This window comes from Balaenoptera borealis (assembly GCF_965194805.1).
Source record: "Balaenoptera borealis genome assembly, chromosome: 8".
NCBI classification, from domain to species: domain Eukaryota; kingdom Metazoa; phylum Chordata; class Mammalia; order Artiodactyla; family Balaenopteridae; genus Balaenoptera; species Balaenoptera borealis.
In genome coordinates this window covers 112370502-112387298 of record NC_138865.1, presented here as the reverse complement: position 1 = coordinate 112387298, position 16797 = coordinate 112370502, and the positions used below count along the sequence as shown (strand labels likewise).

Sequence of the window (16797 nt, the reverse complement as noted above, 5' to 3'; positions counted from 1 at the left end):
CTGTCAAGGTCCATCCATGTTGTTGCAAATAGCAGGACTTCCCCTTTTTATGGCTGAATAATATTCCATTGTGTACATATACCACATTTTCTTTATCATTCATCTGTTGATGGACACTTAAGTCCTATATCCTTTTCTTATGTCTCTATCATTCTTTGAGCACTTTGTTGCTCTCTGGCACAGGATATTCCAGATTCATCTTGTACTTTTTCTGCTCCAGGGCTGTAATTAGACTATTACAATTCTCCAAGGAGCTCTGGTTCCCTTTATTGGAGAATGGTGTTAGAAGCCAAGATTTGGGTGCTAGGTATGTTCATACCATTGGTGGGGGTCGTGGGGGGGAATGGTCACTGTTCCCAGGCCCTCTCACTAGACAGATTTACAGAACTGGGGAGTATACTTATGTACGCATCACGCCGCCCCCCTCCCCGCACCCAGACATTTATGTCTCTCTCTTTCTTTTTCTTTTTAACTGGCTTCATTCACTTTACTTTTCTCATATAAAAATACGTGGTGGCTACAGCTGGAGCCTGGGTCCTCTGCACAGAAACTCTGTGTGAGTCTTGACAAGATGGTCAGTGAATTCCTGATACGGAGACTTGGTGAACACTGTCTGTTTGCAGAGATCAGGAGTGAGATAACTGTAGGTCTTGGGAATGGCATCAAAAGTGGCCTTGGCTGGAAAAGGAAAAACAAGAGAGGGTTGGTGAAACCCCAGATGCAGACGGAAGCTGTTGCACTTCTAGGAACAGAGTGGCCACTGTGGGCCAGTCTGTCGTGCATTAGGTGCACGTTCCTCTCCCTCTCTGAAAATACGCCAGCCGCACTCAGAATGTGATTAAGGGAGCTGAGAGATATATCACTCTTCTTAAACATCCATTAGTTCACCCATACCTCCAGTTTCAATCCACAGGGTTCATTCTAACCTTTTCCCTTTCCACGTTTGTGTTTCCTTTCTCTTACAGAGAGAACTCTCGGTCCCCTTTTCCTTAAAAGATTTTCTTATTTGATGAATCCCCTATATATGACAGATCTCTCTCTACCTCTGAACTCTTCCATGTGGACATGCCCTCCTCACCCTGCTCAGGCTCTCACTCCCCATGCCAGTCCCCACTCGTGATTACCCTACTCAGTGCACTCAGGCGCCACCATCCCATGCAAGCTGGCCCTTTGTATGGATGTGGATGGTCTCCTCACAGTTTGTGCTGTGATACCCAGGAGGCTACCCTCTGTGTGGACACCTGCTGTGCTCTGCCCCACCTAATGGCTGTAGGACTGGATAGTTGGGAATGGGAGAGGGCTTCTCTGGATTCTTAAGTTTCACTTTAATATTTCTGGCTGTGGGATTATTTCTTTATCTTTTCTTTCTTTTAACGTTCTTTGAGTCCTTTTAGTTTGAGGTTTTATATTTTCTCTAATTCTGGGAAGTTTATCGAAGTTTATTTCTGCAAGTATTTATTGCCTTCGTGTGATTTTTTCTCTCTTCTTTATATGCTATGATGTGGATGTTGATTTCCTTCATTTCCCTTTTCCATATCTCTTGAATTTTCTTTTGTGTATTCTATCTCTTCCTGATGTCTTTTGGCAGAGTACCTTAAACCTGATGTTTTAGCTTATTAATTTGTTCAGCTGTATCTTTTCTGTTCTTCAGTCTATCCATCTACTAAGTTTATTTCAGTGGTTATATTTTTCATACCCAGTATTTTTATTTGCTTCATTATGTGATATTTTCTTCCTGCTTTATATCTAATATCCTTTCTTATTGAATTTGTTTATTTTGAACTTTTATTTTGTGTTTTTCTCCTGTAAACTCCTGTGTCCTGGGGATATTAGCCACCTTGGCTCATGAACTGTATGGGGAGGGCTGGAGAAAGTACAGTTTGTGCCTTGTTTCTGCATCTCCTTCTGGGTTTAAAGAACGAAGGCAGGGGGTTGTTGAGTGTGGGAGATGACTTACCCAGGATCACTGTAGTGTGGAACCCCTTCCCAGACTCTGCACTTTTCAAGGTCTGTTTCCCTTTGTTAAAACCACCTAGTCCATGACGTGCGGAAAGAGGTGGTGGGAAGAAGGAACTTGTGAACATGCAGGGACCACCCAGTGCTGTCCATGCGTGTTGTAAACTACTTCCCCACCAGCTGGCTGCAGTGCCACCCATATGTTACCCTGCAGCCCCTTGACACTTCTAGGCTTGCTGACAATTTTCCTGCCTTGCAACCGCAATTGTCTGTTGAAGACAATGTTGGAGAAAAAAATATTTGCCAAAATAACTGTACCACCCCCTAACTACCATCTCTGGTGTCTGGTCCTTGTCTGCTCTGCCTTTTCACCCTGCACTGGGACCAGATTTCCCTGTGTTGTCCCAGGGACTTCTATCTGTGTGTGAACGCAAATGAATTTTTTTTTCTTTAGCGTAGGTTCATACTATGTGTACTATCCGGCAACTTGCTGTTTTTAAAATGGCTGATTAACATGATGGATTACATGGGAAGATAGAAGATAGCTTGGATTCAGTAATAAATAGCTTTAAAATATATGTACGTGTGTGTTTGTGTGTGTGTGGTTTTTTTTTTTCTTTTTGATGTGTGTTGTTTTTAATATCCCTTTTATACTGGAGTATATCCATATTATTGCTTTATCATCTTAAGTATAACTGTAAGTTAATGATAGGGTAGAGTGTAGTCATTAGTGTTCTATGAAGTACTTAGCCATTTCCCTGTTTGGTTTTTTTGGTTTCATAACAGCTTTTAAATACTATGGTACCGAAATAAATATCTTTATGGACAAAGGGTTTTCCATTTGTAGGATCGTTTTCTGGGATGGATATACAGAATGGATCAAATAGATAAATAGGTTAAAAGGATCAACATTTCTTAATCATGTAGAGGAGTGCCTGGAACATTTTAGCCATTCAAATAATATTTACTGGATGAAATAATATTATAAAAACTGCTTTTTAAAATGGATGTACCAATTTTCATTCCCACCCACAATATGAGATTGTCTATTCTTCCACACCATCTTATACTTAAATTACTTTGATGATTTGATTGTAATCAGAAGATGTCTGTATCATAAAAAAAATGCTATCAGATGATATAACTAAGGTCTGTTTCTCTTTTTATTTTCACCTACTTGGTAAATAGACATATGTTTTCTTACAGGACTGAATTTGCTCTTAAAGAAATCATGTCCTCTGGAGGTGCTGAAGATGACATCCCACAGGGAGAGAGGAAAACAGTTACAGATTTTTGTTACCTTCTGGATAAATCTAAGCAACTGTTCAACGGGTTAAGGTTAGTGGACTCTTGATGCCTTAAACTTTTATCTAGTTCTGTATCTTTTTTTTCCATGGCTGATGTGTGGTAAGTTTCTGAAAAGTTATGGATAGAATGTTATATAAATGTCTGTACTAGAGATGATCATGCTTTTTTTCTTCATTCTCAGGTGAGAAAACAACAGAAGAGGATAACTTATATTGTTTTACTCAAGTTGAGAGAGCTGTTTTGTTAGATGGTCTTGTATACCTTACTCCACATCATACCTATTTTACATCTGATTTTACACATTGCGATAACTAAGGAGCCTGGGATGCATATGCAAGTGAACCTGGGGCTTCTCTTCTGTTACATTTTTTGTATACTTGTTTATTTGCTTATTTCTTTTATTCTTTCTTTTTCTTAGGATAAAGTATCTGTTAACTAAAATAAGAGTGTTCTAGACAGTCTAGTGTTCTAGACAGTTATTTTTACATTAGTTGTGTGTGCCCTGACTGGTAGCGGAAGCTATATGCAATTTTGTCAAAATGTGTCTTTGATTGTGTATTCTTGTGTGTGGTGAGTAAATAATTTTGTACCATTTTGTTTTATTTAAATGGTTTAGCCGTATTTCATTTCATGAGATTCTTAGGATATTGACTTACTTCAGACCTAAAGCTTCATTACCTTAGTTTCAGTCATAAATAAATTCATGCTATGGGTAAAATACTAAGGATAAATAGGTTTTTTTGGGAAACTTTATATAGGAGTGAATAATTGTAAAGATTGTGAGTTATTTTTATTTTAATTAATTAATTAATTATTGAAGTATAGTTGATTTACAGTGTTGTGTTTAGTGAATTATTTTTCATTAGCAAGTTATTTCTGGGTAAAAATGCAGTCTTCTTTTCACATGTTTTATAATTTTATTCTACATCCCTAGGATTGGAATTGTACTGACAGAGTTTATTTTAAAGAATATATCTTTTTGGGCTTCCCTGGTGGCGCAGTGGTTAAGAATCCACCTGCCAGTGCAGGATACACGGGTTCGAGCCCTGGTCTGGGAAGATCCCACGTGCCGTGGAGCAACTAAGCCCGTGTGCCACAACTACTGAGCCTGCACTCTAGAGCCCATGAGCCACAACTGCTGAGCCCACACGCCACAACTACTGAAACCCGCACACCTAGAGCTCGTGCTCCACAACAAGAGAAGCCACTGCAGGGCTTCCCTGGTGGTACAGTGGTTGAGAATCTGCCTGCTGATGCAGGGGACACGGGTTCGAGCCCTGGTCTGGGAGGATCCCACGTGCCGTGGAGCAACTAAGCCCGTGAGCCACAACTACTGAGCCTGTGCGTCTGGAGCCTGTGCTCCGCAACGGGAGAGGCCGCGACAGTGAGAGGCCCGCGCACCGCGATGAAGAGTGGCCCCCACTCACCGCAGCTGGAGAAAGCCCTCGCACAGAAACGAAGACCCAACACAGCCGAAAATAAAAATATAAATAAATAAATAAATTTATAAAAAAAAGAGAAGCCACTGCAATGAGAAGCCCATGCAATGAGAAGCCCATGCACTGCAACGAAGAGTAGCCCCTGCTCGCTACAACTAGAGAAAGCCTGCATGCAGCAATGAAGATCCAATGCAGCCAAAAATAATAAATTAATTAATTTAAAAAAATTCTTTTTAAAGAATGTATCTTTTAAAAAATATTTATTTATTTATTTATTTATTTATCTGGTTGCTCTGGGTCTTAGTTGCAGCAGGCGAGCTCCTTAGTTGTGGCTCGTGGGCTCCTTATTTGCTGCTCACTGGCTCCTTAGATGTGGCACGTGGGCTCCTTAGTTGTGACATGTGAACTCTTAGTTGCAGCATGCATGTGGGATCTAGTACCCTGACCAGGGATCGAACCCCCAGCCCCCTGTATTGGGAGCACGGAGCCTCAACCACTGCACCACCATGGAAGTCCCTAAAGAATATATCTTTAACCAACTATACGCCAAGACACTTTTTAAAAAAATTAAAAAAAAAGTCCAATCTATCAAAATAATAAGTCTCTAAAATGCAATGTTAGGAATAAGGCAAAGCCTCTGACTGGGAGGAGCTGGAACGCATTTACAAAGCCTGCTTCATGGAGTTACATACGGTTGAGAGAATAAGGAAGGACAAGAAAGTTGTGTGAATTAAGTTTACTGCCTATCATAAGTTTATTGCCCTTCTGCTTTATAAGTTTTTTAAATCTTGCCTGTAGATTTTTTGACTCTAATTAATAGTTGCTTAAGGTTTAATCATTTTGATACTCTGCTGTTTAGTTGTGGTGTTAGTAGAATGTTTGGAGTCTACTTATATGTAATTTACCTGGCTTTGTAAACAGTAAATAATGTTGAGCAACTAAAATGCTATGCCCATTTTCATTCCCACCTCCCCAAAGAAGAATGCCCTTAAGTGAGAAGGGTAACCTGCACTGGGTAATGCACCTTTCTGCTCACCTTGGAGATACTGAAGGAGCTTTTAACTCACATCGGTTATTAAATAACTGCATGAGAGTAAATATGTCTTCACAATAAAAAATATATATAGATATATCTTTAAAAAAATTTACAATTATAAAGATAATACAGGGTCATCAAATGAGTCCTCCATGGCCACTGAATCTAAAGCTACACTTTCAGTCACTTTCTTATCTCTATATTCATTTAATTTTTTTCATAAAACTCATCACTACCTGAAGTGATCTTATTTGCTTATGATGTCTTTCTACGTTAGAATGAAATATCCCTAGGAGTAGGACCCTATGTGTCACTGTTTCTCTGCTATCTAAGCCAGGGACTTGCACGTCACAGGTGCTTCACAAACAATTGTTAAATGAAGGATTCCAAAGACAGTGTTCTTAACTCCCACACTCTGCTGTTTCCTATTTTGTGCTACAGAAGAGATCTTTGAGATTAGTTTGGTTTCTTTTGCTTTATAGATTAAATGCATCTTTTTAAGGAATTCTTTTCTGTCACTATTCTAATTCAGAAAATGACCCCAGTACACCCTGGTTTGAAGTCTTTTTTTTTTTTTTTTACTAAATAAATAAACTTATTTATTTATTTATTTTATTTTTGACTGAGTTGGGTCTCAGGCAAAACCTTGTGAACAAGGTTTTGGATGAACATGTGTTTCCCGTTCTCTTGAATATATACCTAGGAGTGAAATTGCTGGCTCACATAGTACTTACTCTAAGTTTAACCTTTTGAGGAACTTCTAGACTGTTTTTCAAGGAGACTGTACCACCAGCAATGTATGAGGGTTCCAATTTCTCCACATCCTCACCAACACTTGTTATTGTCTGTCTTTTTGATGATAGCCATCCTAGTGTGTGTGAAGTTGTATCTCATTATGTTTTGGTTTTTTTAAAAAAATTATTTATTTATTTATATTTATTTTTGGCTGTGTTGGGTCTTCATTTCTGTGCGAGGGCTTTCTCTAGTTGTGGCAAGCGGGGGCCACTCTTCATCGCGGTGTGCGGGCCTCTCACTGTCGCAGCCTCTCTTGTTGTGGAGCATAGGCTCCAGAAATGCAGGCTCAGTAGTTGTGGCGCACGGGCCTAGTTGCTCCACAGCATGTGGGATCTTCCCAGACCAGGGCTCGAACCCGTGTCCCCTGCATTGGCAGGCAGATTCTCAACCACTGTGCCACCAGGGAAGCCCTCTCATTATGGTTTTGATTTGCATTTCCCTAATGACTAATGATGTTGAGCATCTTTTCATGTGCTTATTGGCCATTTTTATGTCTTTTTTTTGGAGAAAATATTTATTCCAATCCTTTGATCATTTTTCAGATAGGTTTATTTATCTTTTAATTTTTAAGTTGTAGTCATTTTCTATATATTCTGGATACAAGTCCCTTGTAAGATGTAATGATTTGCAGATATATATATATTTTCCCATTCTGTGAGTTGTCTCATCACTTTCTTGATGGTGTCCTTTGAAGCACAAATGCTTTTAATTTTAATAAAGTCCAACTCATCATTCTCTTTCATCACTTGTACTTTTGGTGTCATATCTAAGAAATCATTGCCTAACCTGAGATCACCGAGATTTACTCGGATGATGTTTCCTTCTAAGAGTCTTGTGGTTTTAGCTCTTACATTTAGGTCTGTGAACCATTTTGTGTTAACTTTTTTATAAGTTTTTAATTATTTTTATTTTTTTTAATTCTGATTTTTGGCTGCGTTGGGTCTTCATTGCTGCGCGTGGGCTTTATCTAGTTGCGGTGAGCGGGGGCTACTCTTCATTGCGGTGTGCAGGCTTCTCATTGTGGTGGCTTCTCTTGTTGAGGAGCACAGGCTCTAGGTGCGTGGGCTTCAGTAGTTGTGGCATGCAGGCTCAGTAGTTGTGGCTCACGGGCTCTAGAGCGCTGGCTCAGTAGTTGTGGTGCACGGGCTTAGTTGCTCCGCAGCATGTGGGATCTTCCCAGACCAGGGCTCGAACCCATGTCCCCTGCATTGGCAGGTGGATTCTTTACCACTGCACCACCAGGGAAGCCCCATTTTGTGTTAACTTTTGTGTATGGTATGAGATCTTAGGCATTTCTTTATCAGAAAACATATTTTTTTTCAATTGATTAATTCATTTTTTCTTTCTTCTTGCTTGTTCCTTGTTTCTCCTTTCTTGTTCATACCTGTAATGCTTAGATTGAATTTGCAATCTAAAGCCTCTATTAACTATCTACTCTCTTTTGATTTTCATCTCTATTCTTTTTCTCAGCATTTTTAGAAAATGTATTCAATTTGTCCACCATATGCCCAACACGTTTCACCTTGTCATTTCATATCAGTGGTTTTTGCTATACCGCTTTTTTAAAAACTAGATATTATGTATTTGATCCAAAGTTTACTAGCTGTTCTATCTGTATATTCAAATAAGACAGACACTAGAAATTTTGATGTGTTTGTGAATGGAAATTCTTTATTCAGCATGTCTGAGAAGCATATTGAATTTAGCAGTGGCATTTCTCTTCTTAAAAAGGGTTATTTTCTGGATCTAATTCTGAATCATAAATGAATCATAAAGTTCAAGTAGTTTTCTGCTGGAGACTCTCTGCTGGACTCACATCACTCTGTGACTGCTGAAACAGTAACAATGACAGAACACACTTCCACATAGCACTCCACGATGTATAAATCACTTTCAGGTACATCTCTATCCTTTGGCCACATAACAAAACTGCGTGTTACCTGAAAATGAAGGTGAACTTCACCTTCTTTTTCAGTATTTTGGTTGTATAAATATATTTTACCAGCTCAAAACTGTTCTCATTTTGATTTTTTTTTTTTTTTTTGGCCACACCGTGCGGCTGGTGGGATCTTAGTTCCCCAACCAAGGCTTGAATCTGGGCCTATGGCACTGAAAGCGCCGAGTCCTAACCACTGGACTGCCAAAGAATTCCCTCATTTTGATTCTTTTAAGGTGCCATTTTAACTATAACAAAGGTTTTATTTATTTTTAAAATAACTGCAGAGTAAAATTGTGTCTGTGGAAATAGTAGGAAACCCTAATACATGGAAAAATTGTGTGAGATCTAATCTTTAGGACTGTTTATTCATTGTCAGAGAAGTTTATTATAATGCTTAGGATACCTATTTCAGTTTAGTTCTTGAGTACTTAAAACTATATTGGGTTCAGGAATTAATCCTTTTTGTACAACTCAAAATCAAAAAAACAAACAATCTGATTAGAAAATGGTCAGAAGATCTGACTGGTTATTTTTCCAAAGAAGATGTACAGATGGTCAACAGGTACATGAAAACGTGCCCAACATTGTTAATCATCAGGAAAATGCAAATCAAAGCACAATGAGATATCACCTCACACCTGTCAGAATGGCTGTTATCAAAAAGACAAAAAAATACCACGTGTTGGTGAGGATGTGAAGAAAAGGGAGCCCTTGTGCACTGTTGGGGGGAATGTACATTGGTGCGGCCACCATAGAAGACCGTATGGAGTTTCTTAAAAAGTTAAAACTACCACAGGATCAAGCAATTCTACTTCTGGGCATTTATGCGAAGAAAATGAAAACACTAACTTGAAAAGATATATACACCCCCATATTCATTGAAGCATTATTTACAGTAGCCAAGATATGGAAGTAATGTAAGTGTCCACTGACGGATGAATGGATAAAGAAATTGTGGAATATATATATACATATGAATATTCTTCAACCATTAAAAATGAAGGAAATCTTGGAATTTGCAACCTGGATAGACCTTGAGGGCATTATGCTGAAATGAAATAAGTCACGCAGAGAAAGACGAATACCATATAATCTCATTTTATGTAGAATCTAAAAACAACAACAACAAAAACCAAAGCAAAAGACAAAAGAAACAACCGAGCTCATGGGTACAGAGGACAGATTGATGATTGCCAGCGGCAGAAGAGGGGCGCGGGGATGCAATGGGTGAAGGGGGTTAAAAAGTGCAAACTTACAGCTATAGCATAAATATGTAATAGGGATATAATGTACAATGTGGTGACTATAGTTAATAATACTGTATTGTATATTTGGAAGTTGCTAAAAAGTTGATCTTAAAAGTTCTCATCACAAGAAAAAATAATTTGATATTTACGTATGGTGATGGATGTTATTATTGTGACTTATTGTGGTGGTCGTTTCATGATATCATTCTGACCTAGAAAAGTGGGTAAGCAAATCCACCAGGGATTTATTTTCAGTGTTTTGTGTGAAGGGTCCCCTTCATTTTATTTTTTTATTTTTATTTTTTAAATATTTATTTATTTATTTATTTATTTGGTTGCACTGGGTCTTAGTTGCGGCAGGCAGGCTCCTTAGTTGAAGCTCAGTGCCTTCTTAGTTGCGGCACGTGGGCTCCTTAGTTGTGGCCTGTGAACTCTTAGTTGCGGCATTCATGTGGGATCTAGTTCCCTGACCAGGGATCGAATCCGGTCCCCCTGCATTGGGAGTGTGGAGTCTTAACCACTGCGCCACCAGGAAAGTCCCAGGTCCCCTTCATTTTAAACAGCCTTAATTATTTCTACAAAAACTAGATTTATGGTGAGTAAAGTGTATATCTTCTCTATATGCTTTTGGGGTTTTGTTTGAGCACATGTGGCTAGTGGCAATGCAAGTCTGTAGTTTACTGAGAGATTAGTACTTTGACTCTTTTCCTTTTTCTTTTCATTTTTTAAAACATTTATTTATTTTTGTCTGTGTTGGGTCTTCATTACTGCATGCATGCTTTCTCTAGTTGCAGCAAGCTACTCTTCGTTGCAGTGCACGGGCTTCTCATTGCGGTGGCTTCTCTTGTTGCAGAGCGTGGTCTCTAGGTGCACCGGCTCAGTAGTTGTGGCTCACGGGCTCAGTAGTTGTGGTGCACGGGCTTAGTTGTTCTGTTGCATGTGGGATCTTCCCGGACCAGGGCTCGAACCCGTGTCCCCTGCATTGGCAGGCGCATTCTTAACCACTGCACCACCAGGAAAGCCCCTTTCTTTTCATTTTTAAAGAAAATTCATTTCACACACACACACAGAATAATATAGAACTATTAAAAAGATGTTGGTGGAGATATAAATGAAAAGTTGCCCACAGTATGTGGTTAAATTAAAAAAAGCAAATTGTGAAAATAGTATGTTTTACATGATCTTGTTTTATCAGAAGTTCTCTGTTAAATTTATGTTCTATAAGCCATATTAACTCTTAGCGGGGACTCTTTGCTCTTAGTGCTCAGTTTGGTCTCTTTCTTCTGGGGGGCTGATTTTCTCACGGTGTCTGGTGCATGTGAGTGTGTGCATTTTCTGTGCTTGTTTATATAAATGAAAGCGTTTTGTTCATTGTTAGACCTCGATTGGAAAGCGATCAGAAGATCTGTAGGTCTTTGTTAGTTGCCCATGGTGGTGGGTTGGAGGGATGTGTGGCATTCTTCCCCACACTTTTCTCCAAAGAACCTCTTTGAGTTATGGAAATTAAACACATCTCTGCTTTCAAGCGTTGATGTAGTTTTTGCACATTTCTTTTGAAATAGAAAAGATTCCTTGGGAATAATTAAAAGAAGGGTTTTTTGGTTGTCCCCCTCCCAACCCCCCATTTTTGTGTTGGTCTGAATAGAAAACAGAATCACAGTGCTTATAGAGAAAGAGAAGTATATTGGTAGTGGCTCTGGACCAGTTTTGGAACTTTGGGGAAAGGGGTGAAGTGGGAGTCCAGATGGAATAACATCAGCTTTTTTTTTTTTTTTTAAATAAATTTATTTATGGCTGCCTTGGGTCTTCGTTGCTGTGTGCGGCTTTCTCTAGTTGTGGCAAGCTGGGGCTACTCTTCGTTGTGGTGTGCGGACTTCTCATTGTGGTGGCTTCTCTTGTTGTGCAGCACAGGCTCTAGGCGCGTGGGCTTCAGTAGTTGGGGCGCACGGGCTTAGTTGCTCCACGTCATGTGAGATCTTCCCAGGACAGGGCTCGAACCTGTGTCCCCTCCATTGGCAGGCAGATTCTTAACCACTGCGCCACCAGGGAAGTCCCAGAATCAGCTTTTAACATGGGGCCTGTGATTCCCAGCCTTCCCTTCACTGTTGGTGCTTATCTTTTGGCAAGCTTTCCTTTGTGTTTTCTCTTTCTTTCTTGAGTTCACAAGCTGGTTATTAAACTTATTATTGCAGTGTTAATATGCTTGCAGAAAAGTACACGTATTATAAGTGTATTTTTTGCGAACTGAACATATCTATGGGCCTTGTACTTGGATAAAGAAAGAGAACATACAGCACGGCAGCAACCCTCTTGTATTCCCTCACGTGGGCTTTTTAACTGTTTATGAGCAGAGTGAAAAAGTATGTTTCAGTGCATGAAAGGCTAGAGTTTCTATATACGTAATGCCTTATTTGGGTACAATAAACTTTCTCTTTACTCTTGAAGGTGTATCTTTTCGCCTTATATGTAGTAAGTTGTCATCCAAGTTGTCAGAGCCTTTTCATTTTCCCAGCCATGAATATCTTTTTTAAAATATTTTTTTAAATGAGTGAGATTTTTGTAGTGGCCCAATATACAGCCAAATATGTAAATATTCCAACAGTAAGTAAAAAAGGTGCATTTTCTGATATCAGGCAGCAGGGCTTGATGTAGATCTATTAAACCAGCTTTATTTATTTATTGGAGTATTATTGCTTTACAATGTTGTGTTAGTTTCTGCTGTACAACGAAGTGAATCAGCTACATGTATACATATATCCCCTCTCTCTTGAACCTCCCTCCCACCCCCACCCCCCATCCCAGCCCTCTAGGTCATCACAGAGCACCGAGCTGAGCTCCCTGTGCTATACAGCAGCTTCCCACTAGCTGTCTATTTTACACATGGTAGTGTATATATGTCCATGCTACTTTCTCAGTTCATCCCACCCTCCCCTTCCCTGCCATGTCCACAAGTCCGTTCTCTACATCTGTGTCTCTTTTCCTGCCCTGCAGATAGGTTTATCAGTACCATTTTTCTAGATTCCATATATACGCGTTAATTTACGATGTTTGTGTTTCTCTTTCTGACTTCCTTCGCTCTGTATGACAGACTCTAGGTTCATGCACATCACTACAACTTGACTGAAAATACCTCCTTATAATATATGCATAATAAATAATCTCTTCTATCCACTCACCGTGTAAGAAAACATAGTCCAGAGTGAGAAATAGATAAAATGAATGGCGTATTGCTTATAATAGCTCTTGCATATGTAGTTACAGTAGTAATGAAGTGAGAATGATGTTAGAAGTAGCTTTGAATAATGTCAGAAAACCATCAAAAGCCTAAGTGCTTGCAGGGTTCTAGTTACCATGGTGACTAAGACTGTCGAAGCACAATGGAATACTTGGTGAGATTATTTAAGGCAGCATCTTGAGACATGTATTTGAGATATGCACCTGTGCCTACCAGTGATATCCATGACTTTTGAAACAGCAGAGGCCTGCAAATCACTAATTATTTGACTCCAGAGGAGCAAATACTCAAAGCCAAAATAAATGTTGGAGGCAATAAATAAACAAACAGATATACAAAGGAGTGCAGCAAAGTGAAGTGTATTGATCTTAAATAAAAATAATGGCAGAAATTTTTATTAAATATGCTCCTTATATTTCAAAGTAAAGAAGAAATCATCTACAATGCTTTCTTCAACAGCCTATTTTTAGGATGCCCTGGTTCCTATATAGGAAAGGATAACTGAGAAGTTAACAGTTTTTTCCACTGTCCCCTTTCTCCCCCCACCCCCTCTTGCGCTCTCTCTTACTTCTCTTGTCCCTCTTTTTCTTCCCCTTTCTCTTCCTTCTTCAAAAAATTAATACTTTCCTAGAGGCAAAATTCTGCGAACAGGTAATAATAAAGTATATGTTATTTCAGAGCTAATACCCTAAACTATCTGTACAAGCTTGTGATGCCTGCTTTCATTTTATATGGTTTGCTACCCAAAATAGTTGCACTTGCAGTTGAGGTGGGCTACCACCAGGGTGCAGTAGGTGTCATAATCACGTGATCTAGAGAAGCATTGACTGACAAAAATTTAACGTGAGCCACAAATGTGATTTAAAATTTTTCTAGTAGCCAGATTTTAAAAACGTAAAAAGAAAAAAGTGAAATTAATTTTAACAGTATATTTTATTTGATCCATTATATCTAAAATATTTTCTTTCAACATGTAACCAATATAGAAAAAGTATTGAGATCTTTTACATTCTTTTTTTTCATACTGAGTTTTTGAAGTACACTGAATATTTTACACTTTCACACATTTCAATTCTAATTAGACACATTTCAAGTACTCATTAGCCACATGTGGCTATTGGCTCAGGCAGAATTCCTCCACCTTTTAGCTTCTGTTCTCAAAATGGTCCACTGTGCTTTCCAGTGGATACATACTGGCTGTTTTGGGAGGTTCTCTTCTTCATAGTCCATCCTCTGTCCCCATTGTTTCTTCTCTCTCTTCCTGCACAGATACTGATAGCGTGCAGGTCTTTTGGCTGTTGGTGATTTGTTCCCACCCGTTTGTATTTTGGGATTTGAAGGCTACCTTATCACTTACTATTTTAGTTTGCTAGGGCTATCATAACAAAATACCACACTCTGGGTGGCTTAAACAACAGAAGTTTATTCTCTCACAGTTCTGGAGGCTGGAAGTCCAAGGTCAACATGTCGGCAGGGTTGGTTCCTGCTGAAGCCTCTCTCCTTGGCTTGCAAATGGCCATTTTCTTGCTCTGTCCTCACATGGTCGTCTCTTTGAGCACGTGAATCCCAGGTGTCTCTCTGTGTGCCCTAATCTTCTGCTTATTAGGACACAACTCAGGGTTTTTGACTTGTTGTCAAAACAAGTCACAGTGTTGTTGTCAACAGCATTCCAAGAGTGAGCTCTCAGAGAAGGACTTTACTAATGTAGAATCAAAATCTAGGTTGTTTTTCCCTGTGGTAGAAAGGAGAGAGTATTAGATTACAGGCGCAAAGGGGTTATGAATTTCAGTCATAACTCAACAATTTACTGGCCATGAGTTCCCAGGCAAATCATTTAAGCTCTCTGATCCTCATTTTAGTGTGTGTGTGTGTGTGTGTGTCTGTGTGTGTGTGTTTACGTGTATTACACATACCTATGCTGGGGAAGCCATGCATTTTAGGACCGGACTAAGGAAACAGAAGCCAATGAAAGAGACTGTTAGAACAGAAAGAAGAGAGGGTTACAGGATGGTGAGGAAGTGATGAGCCATGTCAATGCCATAGGGAGAACTGATATGAGGACTGGAAAGTGGCTATTGGACTTGGATTTTAGGTGTTGGTAGGCATCAGTGATCTTAGCTAATTCAGTTTAGTAAGGTGGTCGATTTATAGAAACTTGGAAGAAACTTCGTAAGTGCCATCTCGACTTTACATTTGAAACACCTCTGAGAAGTAGGTTTAATCATTTGCACTAATAGTCTCCCAACTTTCGCTGATAAGAGTTGAGGATTTTAAAACAGTGAGATTAGTATCGTGCTTTCGATTTCCTCTGAAAACTTGGCAAAAGAATATGAGCAGCCAATTTATAACAGAGGTGCCTTTGCAAAATGTGAAATATAAGGTCATTTAGCTTACGGGATAATTCACACAGCCCCATTTAATTTAATTCCATGGACCATTAATTTCCCATCTCTACTGACAGTAATAATGACCAAATGGTATATTCAGAGTTTAAAACCAGAGTCAAGCTCTGAATAGTAGAGGAAATTATCTAAAACTCTTTATAAAGTACCTTAGTTAATTTTGGACTCTAATCATATTAGAGTATAATAGCTTCTACGAGATGTTTCACTAGAAAAAGGGTGATCATGGGGCTTACCCTTTAGGAAGTTTTTTTTTAAAAAAACTTAAACACTGTTTTCAAAAAGATATTGCTGTCTTTATAGCTGAGTCTTCAGACTGGATTGGTAGATGCTCTAAATTCTTTTAACGAAAATTGTATAGAATTTAGTCAACATTGTTCATAGCTATAAATCAGAAAATACTTGTATATTACAACTCACGTTTGGAGCCTTGTTCTAACCCTTTTAGGCCGACCACCTTTTATGTGCTTTTAGCCCTCATAGAAAAGTCCCTTCCCCTAAAGCCCTTTCCACTGAACACCTGAAATTATATAGTCATGAGATAAAATACTGAGTTCTAATTCTGTTTTCTCCCTTAACGAGATGTATTACTGAGGTTTATTAAATTTGTCAGTTTTCGAAATGCAAAGGAACTTATAGGCAAATGCTTACTTGAAAATTTGCAGAGAGGCTTTACATAGTATCTTTAAAGAAGCACTCAAGGGTTATCAGTGCTCATGAAGTTGATGTTGCTGCCTAATGCTTTTATATAAAATACTGTCTTCCTAGCAGTAGCCCCTTGGTAGGGGTCTTAAAGATTCTAACAGCAACTTCAATTTAAAAATAACTGATTAGAAAAGCAAGAAGAACTACAGTCCTGCAGCCTGTGGAACAAAAACCACATTCACAGAAAGATGGACAAGATGAAAAGGCAGAGGGCTATGTACCAGATGAAGGAACAAGATAAAACCCCAGAAAAACAACTAAATGAAGTGGAGGTAGGCAACCTTCCAGAAAAAGAATTAAGAATAATGATAGTGAAGATGATCCAGGACCTCAGAAAAACAATGGAGGCAAAGATCGAGAAGATGCAAGAAATGTTTAACAAAGACCTAGAAGAATTAAAGAACAAACAAACAGAGATGAACAATACAATAACTGAAATGAAAACTACACTAGAAGGAATCAATAGCAGAATAACTGAGGCGGAAGAACGGATAAGTGACCTGGAAGACAGAATGGTGGAATTCACTTCTGTGGAACAGAATAAAGAAACAAGAATGAAAAGAAATGAAGACAGCCTAAGAGACCTCTGAGACAACATTAAACGCAACAACATTGGAATTATAGGGGTCCCAGAAGGAGAAGAGAGAGAGAAAGGACCAGAGAAAATATTTGAAGAGATTATAGTCGAAGACTTCCCTAACATGGGAAAGGAAATAGCCACCCAAGTCCAGGAAG

The 16797-nt window shown here is 39.0% G+C and overlaps 1 protein-coding gene across 8 annotated transcripts in view; it reads left to right on the top strand.

Moving 5' to 3' along the window:
• SCAI (suppressor of cancer cell invasion) overlaps positions 1–16797 on the top strand; it is a 145432-nt gene that overhangs the window by 63790 nt on the left and 64845 nt on the right. For all 8 annotated transcript variants that reach the window (XR_014247770.1, XM_082403271.1, XM_082403277.1 and 5 more), the window contains one exon: positions 3163–3294. Coding sequence is in view for 7 of the 8 variants with exons in the window: in XM_082403271.1 (XP_082259397.1) it covers positions 3163–3294 (132 nt within the window). In the remaining variant the exon portion in view is untranslated. The remainder of the gene's footprint in view (positions 1–3162; positions 3295–16797) is intronic.